Source organism: Pseudorca crassidens, chromosome 19, assembly GCF_039906515.1.
Source record: "Pseudorca crassidens isolate mPseCra1 chromosome 19, mPseCra1.hap1, whole genome shotgun sequence".
Lineage (NCBI taxonomy): Eukaryota > Metazoa > Chordata > Mammalia > Artiodactyla > Delphinidae > Pseudorca > Pseudorca crassidens.
In genome coordinates this window covers 8141172-8160218 of record NC_090314.1, presented here as the reverse complement: position 1 = coordinate 8160218, position 19047 = coordinate 8141172, and the positions used below count along the sequence as shown (strand labels likewise).

At 40.9% G+C, this 19047-nt stretch overlaps 1 protein-coding gene across 4 annotated transcripts in view; it reads left to right on the top strand.

Moving 5' to 3' along the window:
• Positions 1-16914, top strand: part of MAP2K4 (mitogen-activated protein kinase kinase 4) — a 104842-nt gene extending 87928 nt beyond the window's left edge. For all 4 annotated transcript variants that reach the window (XM_067715999.1, XM_067715997.1, XM_067715998.1 and 1 more), the window contains 4 exons: positions 6304-6381; positions 8766-8914; positions 13088-13133; positions 14327-16914. In XM_067715999.1, the coding sequence (XP_067572100.1) occupies positions 6304-6381; positions 8766-8914; positions 13088-13133; positions 14327-14440 (387 nt within the window). In that variant the 3' untranslated portion in view covers positions 14441-16914. The remainder of the gene's footprint in view (positions 1-6303; positions 6382-8765; positions 8915-13087; positions 13134-14326) is intronic.
• The last annotated feature ends 2133 nt before the right edge of the window (positions 16915-19047 follow it).

The following is a 19047-nucleotide window of genomic DNA, read 5'->3' as shown; positions in this document are numbered from 1 at the left end:
TTTGGCTGTGAGGCATGTGGGATCTTAGCTCCCCGACCAGGGATCGAACCCGCACCCCCACTGCATTGGAAGGTGAAGTCTTAACCACTGACCCGTCAGGGAAGTCCCCATAATTCTTTGAAAACTGTGAAATTTTACTGTTTCCTTAGCATCACACATATGCGTGGGTGGGTGTGCGTGTGTATACATATACATACTTTCCTTTTCTTAGTTGTTTTAAATGTTGGGTGTAAGACCTGTTTACTGCAGTGTTTTAAGTACCAATTATGTGGTAGTTTTAAAATCTGTCCAATCTCTTTAATACACCTCCCTTCAAAAGGCGGTGGCTAAGTACAGCCTTGAGTGTGGACTGAACTTAGGCACTCACTTCTCATGAGTAGCATGTGGCAGAAATGACAGTGCATCCCTCTGAGAGTTGGTCATAAAGAGGCATGTGGCTTCGTTCTTGGTTTCTTTCTTGGATTGCTCACTCTGGGGGAGGCCAGCTGCCATGTTGTGAAGACACTCAGGCAGCTTTACAGAGAGACTCATGTGGTGAGGAACAGAGGCTTCCTGCGGTACTGTGTGAGTGAGCTTGGTGACGAGACCTCCTGCCCCAGTGAGGCCGACAGCCCTGGCTGACATCTCAGTTGAAGTCTCATGAGAGACCCTGAGGCATAACCACCAACAAAAATGCTCCCTGAAGCCTGACTCACAGAAACCTGAAATAATAAATGTCTGTTGGTGTCAGCTGTTAAGTTTTGTGGTGCTTTGTTACACAAATAGCTAACCAGTACAAAGTGATTCATATTAATCTTTTTACTTATTACTTGCTTTCAAAGCATTTTAGTCCGTACGTTTCTGCCTTTTGGGACATATTAAAATTCTTCTTTTAGCATGATAAATGGTCAATTAAAAAATGAAATATTGGAAAGGGTCTGTTCTGTATTATAATTATATTCAGCACTTTTTTTTAACTGTTTATTTATTTTTAATTTTTTTTGGTGGGGGGCTGTGTTGGGTCTTAGTTGCTGCGCGCGGGCTTTCTCTAGCTGCAGTGAGCAGCGGGGGCTACTCTTCGTTGTGGTACGTGGGCCTCTCATCGCTGTGGCTTCTCTTGTTGCAGAGCACGGGTTCCAGGCATGTGGGCTTCAGTAGTTGCAGCACATGGGCTCGGTAGTTGTGGCTTGTGGGCTGTAGAGCGTGGGCTCAGTAGTTGTGATGCACCGGCTTAGCTGCTCTGCGGCGTGTAGGATCTTCCTGGACCAGGGCTCGAACCCATGTCCCCCGCATAGGCAGGTGGATTCTCAACCACTGCACCACCAGGGAGGTCCCTGTTCAGCACTTTTTTGCCATTTTAATATAAAAAAATAGAGGAGTTCAAAATTTGAAAATATTGAGATTGTCAATTTCTCCTTATTCCTTGGTTTTTATTTTGTATACTTTAATACAAAGTAACTTGAGTTGTGTATTTATTATAAATTATATGTTTTGGATATAAAATTGTTTTATCTACTACTTTTTTGCTGTTTTTGTTAATATTATAGACCCTATTCTCTAAGTTGATATTTTCCTCTTGTTAATTTTAAAAAGCTTTTTGTTTTTCAAATCCGTACTTCTGACTTAGATTTAGGATACAGCATCTTTAATTAGTTTCATGGATCTTAAATCTCCACTCCTCTCAAAGAATACTTTTCAAAATATTAAAAATATTACATGTACAAATAGAGAACAAACATGTGTCAGAAATATATTTAACTCATTAATGAGAAAACTGGACAGACAGGTTAGTGAAACTGGCTCAGAGAACATTTGCATCATTCTGTATTTACAGTCACTAAAGAAGGAATATTGCAACAAGATGGCTAATCAAAATATAAATTTGCTAATTATCTCCAGGTCAATAAAATAATAACTTTTGGGGTTGTTGGACAGAAATCATTTGCATCCCTACCTGACAAAAATCTGCAGGTTATTGTGTAACTTAAGTGTCTGGGCCCTAATGAAACAAGTACACTTACACAGTCCTTGGGCAGGCTTGCTGGTGCTCCACTGTGACACTGAAAGGAAACGGAATCCTTTTTTGGATTTATTTCCCGGTGTTGGATAAGTTTTTCTAACACACACATGATAGGCATTATAGCTGTTTGTGACATAAACATACAGCAGTTTTAGAATGACATTAGCGCTGTAACCACAAATAATAGGTGCCCATTTTAAGCATACAATTTGAATTTTGACAAATGTAGTTAGTCATATAATCACCACATCAGTCAAGATAGAAAATATGTCTCATATTTTATAGGATCATTGGTCCTATTTTCTGTCACTGTCGGTTAGGTTTGCTTTTCCTCAAGTTCTTTAGAAATGCCATCCTACAGTCTGTGCTTGTTTGTGTGTGCTTTCTTTTGAAGATGTATCGATGCTGTCCGTGTGTATTTGTCGTTCAGTCTTTTTATTGCAGAGAAGTTGTTATTGTATCAATAGACCACGATTTATTTATCCATTCCGCTGTATCTTGTCATTGCTGAGTTTTTTAGAACCTGTTATGTGTATTAGTCATTCAGTTTTTTTATTGCGGAGAAGTTGTGCATTGTATCAGTAGACCACAATTTATTTGTCCATTCCACTGTGCGTATCTTGACGTTGCTGAGTCTTTTAGTACCTGTTATGTTTCTCCATTGATTTAGATCTTCTTGCTGTCTCTCAGTGATGTTTTATAGTTTTCAGCGTGGATCTCTTGCGCACCTTTTGAATTTATTCCTGAGGAATTCATGTTTTTCGATGCTAATATTGTAAATGGGATTTTTAACTTTTTCCCAATATTTTGCTATCATTATAGAGAAATAGAGCTGGTTTGCACATTTTGACATTGTGTCCTATGATCTTGCTGGTTTCACCATTAATTTTAGTAGGGATTTTCTAACTAAACAGTCGTAGAAATCCAAATGTTTGTGAGTAAAAGCCGTGCTTTTCCCCCCTTACCTTTTTGTACTGGCTGGGAACTCCAATATAATGCTGAATAGAAGCAGTGCCTTGTTCCCAGTATTAATTAGGAAGGACGTGTTCTGTATTCCACCACTAAATATGATGTTAGCTGTAGGCTATTTTACATACATTTTATGAAATAAGAAGTTTCCTTCTCAGTATGCTAACAGTTGTTAAATTTTATCAGATTCTAATCCTACATCTGTTGAGATGATCGTATGACTTTTAAAATCATTCTATAAATATGGTACATTACATTGATTTTCAAGTATTAAGCCCATATTATCTTCCTGTGATATACCCCACTTGATTATAATATATTACCACTTCATATGTTGCTAGATTAGATTTGCTCATATTTTAACAATTTTTGTGTCTGTATTTATGAGGGATATTAATTGTCTTGTAATGTTTTGGTCAGGTTTTCATAAATGGCTATGCTGGCTTCATAAAATGGATTGAGAGGAATACCCTCCTTTTCTGTGTTTTGAGAATAATTTGAGTAAGACTGGTGTTATTTCTCCCTTGCATGTTTGAAAGAGTTCACCAGTAAACTTACCTGGGTCTGGACTTTGTGGAAAGGTCTTTAATAACAGATTCATTTAAAAATTTAAAAAGTTTTGCGGTTATTCAGATTTCTACATTATTTTTGTAGGTTTTCATTTTCAAAGAATGTCTATTTCATCTGTTTCTGTAAGATCAATAGTAATATCCCCTCTTTCATTCTGACTTTAATAATTTGAGTCTTCCCTCTCTTTCTCTTGATCAGTGTAGCTAGAAGTTTGCCAATTTTGCTAATCTTTCCAAAGAATCAACTTCTGCTTTTGACATTTTGTATTGATTTTTGTTCGCTGTTTCACTTACTTCTGCTTTACATTTTTTTTTTTTTTTGCGGTATGTGGGCCTCTCACTGCTGTGGCCTCTCCCGCTGCGGAGCACAGGCTCCGGACGCGCAGGCTCAGCGTCCATGGCTCACGGGCCCAGCCGCTCCGCAGTATGTGGGATCCTCCTGGACCGGGGCACAAACCCACGTCCCCTGCATCAGCAGGCAGACTCTCAACCACTGCGCCGCCAGGGAAGCCCTGCTTTACGTTTTATTACTCCCTTCCTTCTCCTTGCTTTGAGTCTAGTTTGTTCTTTTTCTGTTTCCTTAAAGCTGTCAAGTTAGGCTGTTGATTTGTAATCTGTCTTCTCTTCTAATATATGCAATTACTGCAGTAAGTCTCCCTCTGAGTAGTACTTTCACTGCATCCCACAAACTTTGGGTAATTTCATTTTGGTGATTTCACTTTCATTGAAATTGAACATGAGTACTGTGAAATAATTTACTGAAATTATTTCAGTAAATAATTTCATTGATTACTTCATTTTGTAACTTCATTTTATTAATATTTAGTTCAGAATATTTTTAAACTTTTTCTTGAGACTTCTTCTGTGATCCATGTGTTATTTAGAAGTGTGTTCTGTTTTTAATTTTTTCTTGGAGTATGGTTGCTTTACAATGTTGTGTTAGCCTGCACTGCACAGCAAATGAATCAGCCATACACATACAGATATCCCCTCCCTTTTGAACTTCCCTCCCATTTAGGTTACCACAGTGCATTAGGTAGAGTTCCCTGTGCTATATAGTTCCCATCAGTTGTCTATTTTATACATAGCATCAATAATGTATATGTGTCGATCCCATTCTCCCAATTCCTCCCCACCCCACCCCTTTCCCCCTTGGTATCCATACATTTGTGATCCATGTGTTGTTTAATCTCCAAATATTTGGGGATTTTTTAGATATCTTTCTATTATTGATTTCTAATATAATTATTTTGTGGTCTAAGAACATGCCTTGCATGATTTCACTTTTTAAACATAAAGTGTGTTTTATGGCCCAGATCATGGTTTATATTAGTGAATGTTCCATGTGAGCTAGAGAAGAATGTGTATTCTGCTGTTGTTGGATGGAGTATTTTCTCTCTTGGTTGACTATCTGGGATTTTTATGTAATGTGTATCTTATCAGGTAAATAACTATATTTATATCTAAAAGTAAAAGTAAAGAGCTTCCAATGAATATTTATGCAACACAGTACTCATATTCAAAACAAAATGCATAGGTCTCCAAAGTAATTGTTGCTGACAGGCAGAGAACATAACACAGTGACCATTATGCTTCTCTGGACGTTTCTTTCAACAGCAGTTACTGTCAGTCTTAGCTAAGGATCCATTGTCAGCTCTGTGCTACTGATAGCCTCTCTCTCTTTTCTTTTCCATCCCTGGCACACTATGTAAATAATGGTCCCTTATTTCAAGGAAATGTAAAAATGCTCCCTTCATAGAAATTACTAAAAATGATTTTTGCTGTTTTTATGATAGGATAATATATCATGATACTGGCAATGCCTTAATTTGGTTAACAATTAGACTAATTGACAAATATCTTTAAAGATATAGATGTAAATCTATATCTTTTTAAAAATATTTATTTATTTATTTTTGGCTGCGTTCGGTCTTCGTTGCTGCATGCAGGCGTTCTCTAGTTGTGGCGAGCCGGGGCTACTCCTCATTGCAGTGCACGGGCTTCTCGCTGCGGTGGCTTCTCTTGTTGCGGAGCACGGGCTCTAGACGCATGGGCTTCAGTAGTTGTGGCACGTGGGCTCAGTAGTTGTGGCTCATAGGCTCTAGAGCACAGGCTCACTAGTTGTGGCACACGGGCTTAGTTGCTCCATGGCATGTGGGATCTTCCCATACCAGGGCTTGAACCCATTTGCCTTGCATTGGCAGATGGATTCTTAATTACTGCACCACCAGGGAAGTTCTGTAAATCTATATCTTTAAAGGTATAGATATTTAGCTTTATGATAAAGAGTGAGTGGAGCAATTATAATAAAGTTAGCTCATACTTGCTTTTGTGTCTCAAATATACTGTGGTATGTCCTTATTCACTGAAGCAAAAAGTGATAAGATTCTAAAACTTAGTCTTTTTTTTTTCTTCTTTTTACCATTACTTGCTACTAATCTGGCCCTGTAATTCTTTATGATTTTCCTTTTTCCTCCTCTTTTCTCCCTCTGTCTGTTCTCAGCTTCAGTTTTGTAAACTCTTGTGCATCCTTAGGGGGAAAAATTAGGCTTGTATTCCCTTTATGGAGGAAGCCGTTGAGTTGGGTCTTTCCTTGCTGTTCGTTTTCAGTATAATATTGGCTTCCTATTACTCCCAGTCTGGCCCTAAACATGGATTCCTCTAGGAGTGTGCTGGTGTTCTGGCTGCCTACCCAGCTCCTGCTTCCATTACTTGCTCCTGGAGGGTGTGTGTAATGAATGACGGTGATTTCTCTTTGTGTTTTAGCCTGAAAGAATAGACCCAAGTGCGTCACGACAAGGATATGACGTCCGCTCTGATGTCTGGAGTTTGGGGATCACATTGGTATGTTCATGTTCACTCAATCTTGTCATTGTCGTGTTATAAGACATTTAGAGATAAAAGAAAATTTAACCATAACCAGTCTTTCACCACTCATAAGAACATATCCGGTCTCTTCTAGTCTTTGATTTTATATACCTATTTCTCCCTGCCCCCCAAGTGTAGAAAAACAAGTTTTTATCTTAAAACTCAAGCTAGAGTTGATTATTTCCCTTGTGGTTTTGTGAAGTGCCTAGGGCTCTTTAATGTAGTGGCCCTGGATCTCTTGGCCACGGATACTAGGAGTCAGAACTGCGCTCAGAGCAGGAACAGGGAGGCCAGCTCACCTGCGGTCGGTGCAGCAGTGCAGCTGTGTCCCCATCTCAAGCAGGAGTCGTATGTCCAGTAATACTGTGGACAGTGTGTGTATTAGGTGCACATACTTATATATATGAAGGTAGTTATATACTACTTGGAATCTTCTATTCACCGAATAGAAAAGTCACACATGCTGAAAGTAATTCCATTGTTGAAGGACAAGAACCACCGCGGTGACAATTCTCAGTGAAAGTTCTACCTTAGAACAACACTGAGCGAGAATAGTAAGAAGACTACTTAGTTTGTAACTAACAAGCATGATGAAATAAACTGTCTCACCTGTGGACTGGATTGAAATTTTGGTTCTATTTTAAAAACAGATTCATTTGCTGATTTCCTTATTACCAAAATCTGTTTTGAAGTTTTAGATTTATTTTCTTGTGCTTGCTGTTTTACCAGGGCTGAATGGCATTTTTCTGATCTCAGAGCAGCTTCTTCCACGTTGGATGTGAATTTTACATCAGTATAGGTGGGGCTGTGTCCTGTTTGGTAGGCAACCCAAAACTTTTCCTCCTGTCTTAGTAAGACCCCAGAGCCCCGAGACACCAGGTTCAGAGCAGTGAACTTTTCCTGTAGCTTGTTAAGTAATCTCCATTTGTTTATTGGCATTATATGGCACTAAGGTCCTCTTCCTGAGGATCACACACCCTTGTGAGTGTCCTTGGTGAGTCACTGTGCCACACCTAATGAATTCTCCGTCTAGAGACACGAAGGCTGACAGCTCAGCTCAGCACAAGACTCCATCTGGTTTCCCTTGTGAGCAGACATGGGAGACACCTCGTGGAGTCTTTTCTCAGCGTGAAGCCACTAACCAAAGGGGATTCCTTCCCCGTTAGTCAGGAGAGAACACAGAACTTGGGAATCTTAGGTCTGGTGACTGGAGCAAGACTTATACCTAACAACTGAGACAACTGTTTGCATGTAAGAGGTAATCACGACTCAGAAATACCTATCTACGTCCAAGCCAGTTATGCTTAAAAAGCAAGTTTTTACTTTATTGTAAAAACAAAATTTTGTTCTGTGAAAGGTTTTAACATAGGAATTTTTTAAGCAATTTCCTTTAGTACCTCTGGCTAAACTTTGTTTAAAAGCAAGGCGTTCAGTACTTATAATTGCTTTTTAATTTTTCATAGAGACATTATTTTCATATAATATTTTTAAAATTATGAGATGTGTGAAATTAACTCCTAAGATCCTAAGTCTTTCACCTTATGATGTTGTGTCCTACTGTTTCCTTCTCTTATTAAAACCTGTTCTCAGGAATGAATCTAATGAAGCAATTCCCATTGCTGTGAATAATCAAGGAGGTTTACTTCTTCCCAAGCGTTTGTATTTTTATCAAAAAGAAACCTCAGCCAAAGGAGTGGATTTGCGTGTGTGTGTGCGTGCCCACCTGCCTGCTTTCCCACAGGCGCAGGTGCAAGTGGAGACGGTGCTGAGCTGCAGGAGGCCTCTTCTGGGGAAGAAGGCCCTCCCATATCAGCTTCCTGTCGGAGGACGGCTTTATGATTGCTTGCTCGCCTTCCTTTCATTGTGCAAACTGGTACTTTAATATTTGACTAAACTGACAAAGTCAAATCTCAGTGGAAGAAGCTCCAAAACCATCTTCTCAGATAGTGCTCTGTCTGTCATGTGCCATCTCTGATAAGTTTGGGGTCGCCTGTCAGTGCACGTAAAATGGGGTTCATTTAGGCCATGCTGCAGACTTAAACCTAGTTCTTGGAAAAAGCACAGTTTCTAGGTTTCCATTGTCCTCAGAACAGAGTGGGAGAAAGATGAGAATACAGTTCACAAATATGTTTGACCTGTGGCAGATATGGACATACTATCTTGATTTCTAAATATCCCTTCCACTTAGCCATAATTCTGAAGATTGCACCTCAACCTGATCTTGATTTGAGTCAAGGCTTTTTCAAGAGTTTTGCTTGGAGTTTAGATTTACAATGTGGCCTTTCCAGTGAGGAGTAATAAGTACTGGATTAATAAGTAATGCCCAGTGTATTTTGCTTTTTCCTCTGTGTTCTCTTTAGTACGAATTGGCCACAGGCCGATTTCCTTATCCAAAGTGGAATAGTGTGTTTGATCAACTAACACAAGTTGTGAAAGGAGACCCACCACAGTTGAGTAATTCTGAGGAAAGGGAATTTTCCCCAAGTTTCATCAACTTTGTCAACTTGTGGTGAGTATTTGATTTATGAATGCTCAGAGATATACGGTGAGAGGACAGTGAGGTGATTACTTAATCTTAGCAACACTGGTACTTTATACTGGGGAAGGGGAGCCTGCTTCATATCGCTCTGTCTTCTCAGCTGGGACTCTGGATCACTGTGGCTACATGGAAGGCTCCAGCTAGCCTGGAGAGGCATCACTCTCTTATTCTGCTACTCAGGTACTGATGAAAAACAGATGTGGGTGGTGGAGAAGCTGCTGCCTCCAGATTTCTAGTACCTTGTACAAGAAATACAGCCTAGGTGAGATTGATCATCTTATTCTGATGTGGTTCTAACAATGAAATTGTACCAGAATCACTTGGAAGCTTTTACTAAGTTAAGATCCTGCCAGACTTTCAGGGGTGGCTCTCTGCTCTGACCTGACACGTAACCCAGCTGGGTGTATGTAGTAGTGTCAGGCCCAAAGCTCAGTTGGTGGAACCATATACTGCCTCACAGAGACCTTATTCCAAGGAACCTTATTCCAATAAGTTTCCTTATTCTAGGAACCCCACACCTGATATTGTTCACTCCCCTTTTTACAGGCGTGTATGTGTTTGCAGCATGTAAGAATAAATATACACTGATATGGCAACAGGACAGTCGTGCCTTGTTATCTAAATTTTAAATAAAACCTGTTTTGTTATCATTTGAATATTTTTGATAATTATTCTGTTTATCCAACATGATTTAAAAGTAAGATATATTTATGAGCAAAAAGCCAGAGCATTTTGTATATTTTCATTCTTGAAAATGCTTTTCTTTTTCTTAATTTTTTCTTTCCAGGAATGCTGTTTCTCTCTACTCTTTTAGGTCCTATAAGACTAAGACTTAATGTTTCACGGTCTAGCATTGCCCTCTTTTTGAATATGTAGAAAACATTTGTTTGGCTCCAGTTTTCAAGTCCCTTTCATCTTCTCTAACCAAATTCTACTTTTGTGTTGGTTTTCAGAGGGGAGAAGAATACCTCAAGATTTTTAGATAGAAGAGGGCCATAAGGATGACGCAAATTGGCTGCTTTTTCCTTTTAAAAAACCATCTACTTTTACCAATTTGCACACATATATACAGTATATAATTGCAAAATGTGATCATTTTATATATTCCACTTTAATGAAATATTTGGTTAAAAGAATCTGTGTGAGTCATAGAGCATAATGTCTAAAATAATCACCTGGGAACACTCCACCAGGATTGCTTTCTTCTTAATTCCTGATCTCTCTGTTGGTTTTGTTTTATATATATATATATATATATATATATATATATATATATTTATATTTATATTTATATTTATATTTATATTTATATTTATATTTACTTTTTATTTCTGTGTCCCGTGGTGCAAGTTCTCTCCCATAAATAGTGGTTATAGACTTGAATCTCACGTTGTTTTCCCTGAGTAGGTACGTAGTTCCATCTCATTCCAGATCATTAAGGTCTGCGGTTGAAGTATTATCTGTTTTTGTGATATGCTCGTATCAGCTCTCCACATTTGTCCATTCTCCCTTCTTCTATCCCTGAGCATTTTCTAGTATCTAACCTGGATCATTCGGATTCCTATTTGGTTTCCTCATAATCCAATATCACCTTGTTCCAAGCCATTTTCCTTCTTTTTGTCACAGCTGTATTTTTTTATGATGCATGTCTATCCAATCATTACTTCTTGTTGAAAACTTGTTTAGAACGTGCGTTCTTAGTGGAGTGCTGTCACCCCCAAGGGACAAAAATTTGTTCTGAAGAGCCAGAAAATCCTGCATAGTATAATGGTTTGTAGCAGATACGCAGTATTTAACTTTCATGGGAAGGGAGGGTAATAATGAAAAAATGATGAAGAAGCATGAAGTCTAGTGCTAAGAAAAGCAACAAATGAAAACCTACTATATAGCTCAAGGAACTCTACCCAGTGCTCTGTGGTGACCTAAATGGGAAGGAAATCCAAAAAAGAGGGGATAAATATATACATATAGCTGGTTTACTTTGCTGTACAGTAGAAACTAACACAACATTATAAAGCAACTATACTCCAATAAAAATTAATTTAAAATAAAAAGAAAGAAAAGCAGCAGACTAGAACATAAAGCTGCTTTTAATGGAGATGAGATTATGGAATAGTCTAAAATACACTTAAAATAAGTATATTTAAGATGCCCAAGGAAGTAAAGGTGTAAGTTTCATTAAAACTGAGGAAGAAGTAAACAGAAATGAAACAGTTAGCTATGAAAACTAATTAATTAGAAGGCTTGGGAATGAAAAAACATAGCTATTGATACAAAGATACAACAGATGTGATGTACTCTGGACTGAAAACACTTGAAGACAGAGTTGGGGAACTGGAAGATGGACTTGAAGGGTTTCCCCAGCATGATGTAGACAAATATGTATGAAAGAAAATAGTTAAAAATCAGTGAGAAGAGAATGAGTAATTCTAAGATGTATATAATGGAAATGAAAAACAGCTCTGAAAGTGGAGAAGCAATATTTAAGGAGATAATAGTGGAAAAGATTTGAGAATTGATCTAGGATAGGTGCTCAGATTTCAGTTAAAGTCTCTGTATCACATAGGATAAATAAAGGTAAATTTATACAAAAATTCACTGAAGCAAAATTGCAGAACAATGATAAAGTAAGAGTTGGCAGGAAGAGAACTTAGAGTACCTGCAAGAATGAATGAATCAGACTGACAGCAGACTCGTCATCAGCAACACTAGTTGCCAGAAAACAGTGGAGTCATAGCTCCAGAGTGCTGAGGAAAAATAATTGTCAACCTCATCCTAAAGTTTTATACATGGGCACTCAATTATCATTCAAAATGAGGAAGTATAGATTTTTTTTTTCCAGGAAGGGAAAGCCTAAGAGTTTACCGTTCACAGATTGTTTTGAAAAGATATATTTGACCAAGAAGAAAAGTAAGCCCAGCAAAAGGGTGTTGCAGGTTGGTTCCCTGGAAAGCAGGCTTTGGGGACAGTAAAAAGTGTACAGGAAGTTGGTTAAGTGGTAGGTAGTGATCTTTGGATCAACAAACAGCAAAGGGAGGGAAAGCAGGGCTAGGCAGAAAGGGGAGTTGGGCGGCAATGCAGCCTCAGCCAAAGCCTCCACCAGCCCTGTAGGAAGCTGTGAAGCTGGGCTGGCCCTCCAAGGTCGACTCGTATGGGAGGAGGGTCTTGGACTTTACGCCCCTTTGTGGATCAGTCATTAGATACAGGCTGGCGCCAGAAGGCCAAGGTGGCTGTCTTCAACTGATACCATCCCTTAGAAGCCACAACCGAGGGCTGCCTGCTGGCAGCCCTCCCAGCAGTGGAGGAGTAAGTTCTTCATTCCTAAAGAAGGCATCTGTGTAGCACAGTGAGGTGTCCACTACAGAAGGTGCAGCTGTGAAGAACAGCACTGAGTTTAGATATAGGGGACCTGTATTGCCCAGATTCACGTCTGATACTAAAAAAGTGAATGTAATTGAGGTTGGAGGAGAGTGGTGATTAAGGTACGGTCCAAGATAGATCAGGAGAATACAAACAAAATGAAAGCACTTCTGGCGACATTAATTAGACAGGGTAGAATTCAAGGGGAAAATGTCAGGAGGGCAGAGGTTTTTCATATATCAATATAGTCCTTATGAAGTTGTACTACTGTGAACTTTTGGAACAAAGAACACAGAATTAAGATACAGAGTGCAAAAATGTTTTAGTTCTAAGGATAAGTTTATAAAATTCATATGTAGCTTATCTCCCAGACTCGCTGGATTACAAGTTTCTCTTAGGGTAGTGGCCGTATATATTTAGAAACACACAGGCACACAGACATCTACACTTACAATCTTATACTTACACATGCATTAAATACGTTTAACTACATAGTATTCTAACATGTAGCTATGCCATGATTTATCCAGTTTTCACCAGTTAACTTGTTTCTAATTTTTCACTAATGCTCCTACGTTGAGTATCTTAAGGGCAAATCCTTAGATTGTAGATTGCCTCATTTTTTGTGTGTTTTTTATGTTTGGCAGGTTGTCTGCTTTGTGACTTTGTATCTGAAGGGGAAAAAAACCTACTTATTTGATTGTAATACTTTGTTCGTGAAAATAAAAGTACTTGGGTAACTGTGTGTCCATTTTAACGATGTTAATTTTTGTGTTATTTTAGCCTTACCAAGGATGAATCCAAAAGGCCAAAGTATAAAGAACTTCTGGTGAGTCTGAGACTTGGGGAGTTGGAGCTGTCTCCTCACTCCTGAGCCCTCCAGCATGCTGTCCACTAAGCAGCAGCCGGCCTCTCTGTCCTAGACTGATTGACCTTAATGAGCGTTGTTAAAGAATGTTTTAAAGCAAAGAGATTGGGGAAGAGGAAATGTGTTGGTCTAGTTTTCCTACTCATTTACTAGCTGGGTTCTCATGGAAGAGTCTGGCCTTCACATGGTATAAAAACTACCCGAAGGAGCTTGAGCATTCACTTTGAGGAGCCGTTTCCACTGCGTGGTCTGTGTGTATAACACGGCCATAGGAACTTGCTGTGCTCATCTTGCCTTTATTAAAAGCTCTCACACAAACTGACAGCGTATGGCCAATTCTCATTTCTTTGAAAGTTCTCACCCTTCCATGGAACTCGGACTTTTTAAGCAGTCTACCGGATCTGGCCTTGGTCTTGGCAGTGAAGAAAGTCCTGTGACCTAATAATGTGGGAATATTTTAGGAAAAGACCCACTTGTCACACTAGCTTCTGGTTCTCCAAGGATGTTAAGTAGAACTCCAGTCAACCCCAGCACTGACTAAACGTATTTGGTTAGTGTACTTAGCAAAGCTATGAAAGAAAAATATCGCTGGGGGTGGAGGACGAAAAAATGAGTTTGCAAGGCAGGTACAGAGCCATAGGCTTTGGAGAGCACAGCGCACAAGCTCAGGGGAGAAGTTTCCATTGTGCCTCTTTTGGAGTGGGGGTCAGAAGGGTCGAAACTGAAGTCTTTTTGTAAGGTCCTTCTGCTACATGTGGGGAGATATGGGAGGTTGGAGTTCATGCCTGTGTCCCACGAGGAATAGCGACCATGATTCATGCCGTTCTTCTTGGCTCTCAGATGGCGGCGGAGGCTCCAGCTATGCTTTGTGCTGAGGAATGTGCCGTCCTGGTACACAGATAAGCTTGCAGACCTCACAGCCAGGGCGGTTCCTCCAGAGCCTGACACCGTGCATCGTATCTCAGCGGCTCACACCCATTAACACGTCTGCGTGGAGTGCAGACTGTGCTTGCCTTGCTACAGTCATTTACAGCTCGACCTGGCTGGAGCCTGCAGTTCTGTGCTGTGTCGAAACTGGGAAAAGTTCCGTGTGAGCTCTGATGTGAATATTGATCATTTTTCTTTTCTTTTTCTGTTTTTCAATATTCTTGCAGAAACATCCCTTTATTTTGATGTATGAAGAGCGCGCTGTCGAGGTCGCATGCTATGTTTGTAAAATCCTGGATCAAATGCCAGCTACTCCCAGCTCTCCCATGTATGTCGACTGACATCGCTGCTACGTCAGACTCTAGGCAAAAGGGCTGAGAGGAAGCAAGACGTAAAGAATCTTCATCCCGTACCACAGTGTTTTTATTGCTCGCCCAGACACCATGTGCAATAAGATTGGTGTTCGTTTCCATCATGTCTGTATACTCTCGTCACCTAGAACGTGCATCCCTGTAATACCTGAGCGATCACGCAGTGTTAGTGCCGGTCAGAGAGACCTCATCCTGCTCTTTCGTGATGGACGTATTCATGAAATGTGGAAGTTAGTATGATCAATTTGTTGACCGTGATTAGATCACATCTTAAATTCATTTCTAGACTCGAAACCTGGAGACGCAGCTACTGGAATGGTGTTCTGTCAGACTTCCAAATACTGGAAGGATGCGGTGATGGGTGCGCTGTGTCTGAACACAGACTTGGGCTGGAGTGAGAAGAGCGGGCACAGCCAACGAGACGCATTGCCTTCTGGAGCTGGGAGACGGAGGAGGGATTTACTGTCTTCACCAAGTGCAATAGATTTACTGATGTGACATTCTGTTGCTTTACAGCCACTGTCGATGTCTGGGGATGGATGTACTTAGCCAAATTCCTTCCCTGTTAGAGATATCATGTTAAATCAGAGGGAATTTATCTTTACCAAAAACCACGTTGCGCTCAGAGAGGTGAACATTAGAAGATTGAGACAGGACAGAACGTGTTCTTTTCTCCTTCCCCAGCCCTCTGCTCTTCACTGGGGAGACTCAGGAGTCTGCCACTTGTCAGAGAAGGTGCTGATCCTAAGAATTTCATTCTCAGAATTTGGTGTGCTGCCAACTGGATGTTCCACCTGCCACAGACCACCTGGACTGGAAGAAGAAAAAAGTACGGAGGGCAAAGTTTACAGCTGTTTTTAATCCTAGAATCTTATGGAACAACTTGCAGCAGCTGTATATTTCCCCTTGGTCCCAAGCCTAATACTTCAGCCATCATAACTGACTAACAGGGAGAAGTAGCTGGTAGCAATGTGCCTTGATTGATTAGATAAAGATTTCTTCTAGGCAGCAAAAGACCAAATCTCAGTTGTTCGACATCACTGGCCCAGGTCTTCAGCTTCTGCATCTCTTTACCCACCTGTGTGGTCTATTGCCACTATGTGACTTTTGCTTAATCCAATATTTCGCCTTTTTCTCCTGTATCAGAAACATTTATAATTACCAAGGATGTTCCTTACCAAGGAGTTTTAGCCCCCAGTCTCTCACATGCTCTACTGTTTAAAAGGCTGAGAAGCGTGGGGCCTAGCTGATGTGGTAGGTAATGAAGGAGCATCTTTTCTAGAGAAAACCGCTTGACCAGAGGAGGATGGGAAACGGCAGTCTCTTAGGTGAGATCATCACCTGCGAGAATCTCTAGCAGGTCACCACCATTTCTTGGAATTGGGAGTCTACAAAAACACAAAAACCAAAAAACCCCCGAAGAACCCCAGAATAGTTCTAAGAGGCCATTTAAATCTGCCATCTTCTGCTGTCCTTCCTCCCTTACCCATGGGCCGGGTCTCCGTGGTTTCACTCTGGCCTCCCTGGCCCCGAGCGTTTGTGTGACAGTCGGTCAGGCAGCACTGTGAGTGGCTCACACACACTGGAGTAGAAAGCTGCCATGGTCTGAGACGCAGATGGGGCTGCGACGGAACCAAACAGTGGTAGGTGTTGCTGTGTCTCCTCCCAGGTGACGGTCACAAACACTTCTCAACAATAAAGGGAGAATGGTGCTGTTTACAGTTACATCCCTGTAAATTTCAGAATTCACCCGTGGTTTATCGCTTTGGTCCACTTGCCTGGTTTTCCTGTTTTCTCCCCCATGGCACCTGAAGCCCAGGCTTCCCAGTGCTCTACAGGAGGCCCTGCAGTGTCTGCCTCTGACCACACCAAGCCATCATCCTCCACCATTCCCGGGGACTCCAGAGGAATCTGCATCTCTGCTGTCAGCCTCCTGTGTGGCTCAGCATAGGGTCACTTTGCCATATACCAATGGAGATAGAAGCAATTCTGACTGTCCAGGAGCTAATCTGACCGTTCTGTTGTGTGGATGACCACATAAAAAGGCAATTTTAGTGTATTAATCATAGATTATTATAAACTATAAACTTAAGGGCAAGGAGTTTATTACAATGTATCTTTATTAAAACAAAAGGGTGTATAGTGTTCACAAACTGTGAAAATAGTATAAGAACTGTACATTGTGAGCTCTGGTTATTTTTCTCTTGTACCATAGAAAAATGTATAAAAATTATCAAAAAGCTAATGTGCAGGGATATTGCCTTATTTGTCTGTAAAAATGGAGCTCAGTAACATAACTGCTTCTTGGAGCTTGGAATATTTTATCCTGTATTCTTGTTTGAATTCTTCCTCTATTTAAGATATATACATGGAATCGAAGTGTTTATGTAATAGTTCTATCCTTTTGCCTGCAGGTCAGTTGTAATAAATCTAGGATGTGATGATGACTTTGTAATTTGATTTTCTGAAGTCAGACCCTGAGAGGGTCAGTTCCATTGGAATTATCCAATTCCAAGTCAATTCCATTAAATTATCTGTGCATTTCACATGGGGGAAAATTCTCTTCTTCTGGAAGTGTGTACGGCTTCTTTCTTTTTCTCGCCCCGTCTTCTGGCTGCCGTTTCTCTGCTTATTCTTCTTGGAAAAAAGTTTTGCGTTCTGTTTGAGCAGGCGTGATGATGGGGTCAGTTCAGATTTGTTTCTTTGTTGGTTGTCCTGGCTTGACCCAGCATTTCTTACTGCTGAAGGAGGAGGGTGCCGTGTCATGGTGGAGAGACAGCCTGTAAGAACGCGGCCTGCCTCGGCCCGACATCTGGCTGCCAGCCCTGCTTTCTGCTTCCAGTCCTGTGGCTGCTGGGTAGGCATCAGATGTCAGCTCATGCATTCATTCACGACTACTTGAGAGAGGAGGGGTAGGGGGGAGATTGGTGGGTCAAAGCCCTGCAGAGGTCAGACCTGGGAGGTTTATGGATGGAGGACAGTGGAAATTAGCAAAAAGCCATAGAGACCTGGGAACTACCACAGAGAAGAATCTGGAGCTCCAGCCCCAGGACTGACCTGTTGTGCTCCCACCTGTCGCTCGTTGACAACATCCTGACTCATTGAACATAGACTAACTAATCCAGCACCTTACCCTTTTCCTGTGCCTGCTGCTAACTTGATCTCGGAGGCAGCAACACCATTACAGAAGCAGGTGTGGTAGGTATCGAGCATTGTCCAAGGAAGGGTGTAGCCAGAGGCATCCTGACCCCTCTGGCTGAGCCTTATCTGCTGGGGAATGGAGACCCCGTGGAGTTTCCAGATCCCAGCTGAGCACCAGCTGTGCGCAAGACAGAGTGTCGTAGGTGGACCATGTACTCAGTGTTTCGTGGACCCTACCTATGTTTGCTAACCTCAGCTTATCCTGACTGTAGCCTTCTGAAGCAGGTGGTAGAGGCCCTTTTTAGAGATTAGAAAAAAACAAGGCTCAGAGAAGTGAAGTTCTGGCTCTGATAACAGAGTAGGGAGGAGAGCTGAGATTCACATCCAACACTCACCATAAGAAATTACATTAATTAAAACATGGCCATCAAGAACGGGTTGAGCTGAGCGCTGGGAGATTGAACTATGGGGATAACTCCACTCACAAGCCTTACCAAGGCCTGCTTTGCTGTCTTGAAGTCCTAGTGGCCCCTGTGAAGGCAGCTGTGTAGAAGGTAGTTACTCAGAACTAACCAGAGAACTCTAGGTCCTGATTCTTAAGCGCAACATCTGAGAATTCAGTGTAGAAGGATTGAGGTCCCCATCAACATGATGACGTAATGTGGCAGTCACTGAAGCAGGAAAAGGACTTGAGGTGTCTCTTTTAGTATTAAAATGCCCTTTCACTTCTTGATTCCGTCCGTCTGTCTTAGCTGCAGGAGGATAGATTGGGGATGCATGAAGTCTTGAAAGTGCCCAGATGCTGGCTGCCCGTCTTAGAGGTGCAGAGGTGCTTTGTGTCCCCAGCTCTTAGCCATAGGTGTATGCTCCAGTCACATCCACGGCATCTGTGCTCGTTACTTGAAATGCAAGGGGTAAAGAACCTAAAAACCGTTGGTCTTGACCTTGTTGGCTCCCTTAAATACCTTGTTAACTGGTTTGAGGGAAAATCCAATCAGCAATGGGTGGCTTCCTTCTGAGGGTCCACTGTAAGACAGGTGTCGTGGAAAGTTGGTATTAGACCATGTAGTGTAAAGAATGTCTGTGAAACATCAGCTTCCATTATCTTCTGGGGATTTACTACAGACTAAAGTGATGTATTGTTTGGTCTTCTCCATCTTTCAGGTAAATGAATATCCAGGAATTGTCATCTCAAACCTTGAAATCATCATATGGGTTAATAACTCAATATCCACAATAGCAGATTTTTTCTGATGATATGCCAAAGTGTATTTATATTTCTTAAATGTAAAACGTGATTCTGCTGTTTAAAATTGTCCGTATATAGCATAGCGTAAAGTCAAAACTGAGTCATCATAATGTATAATGAGTCAAATTTCTATCTGCATGTGAAATTTCTCTCTACATACACATTTTGCTGAAGAACTGTGAAATAG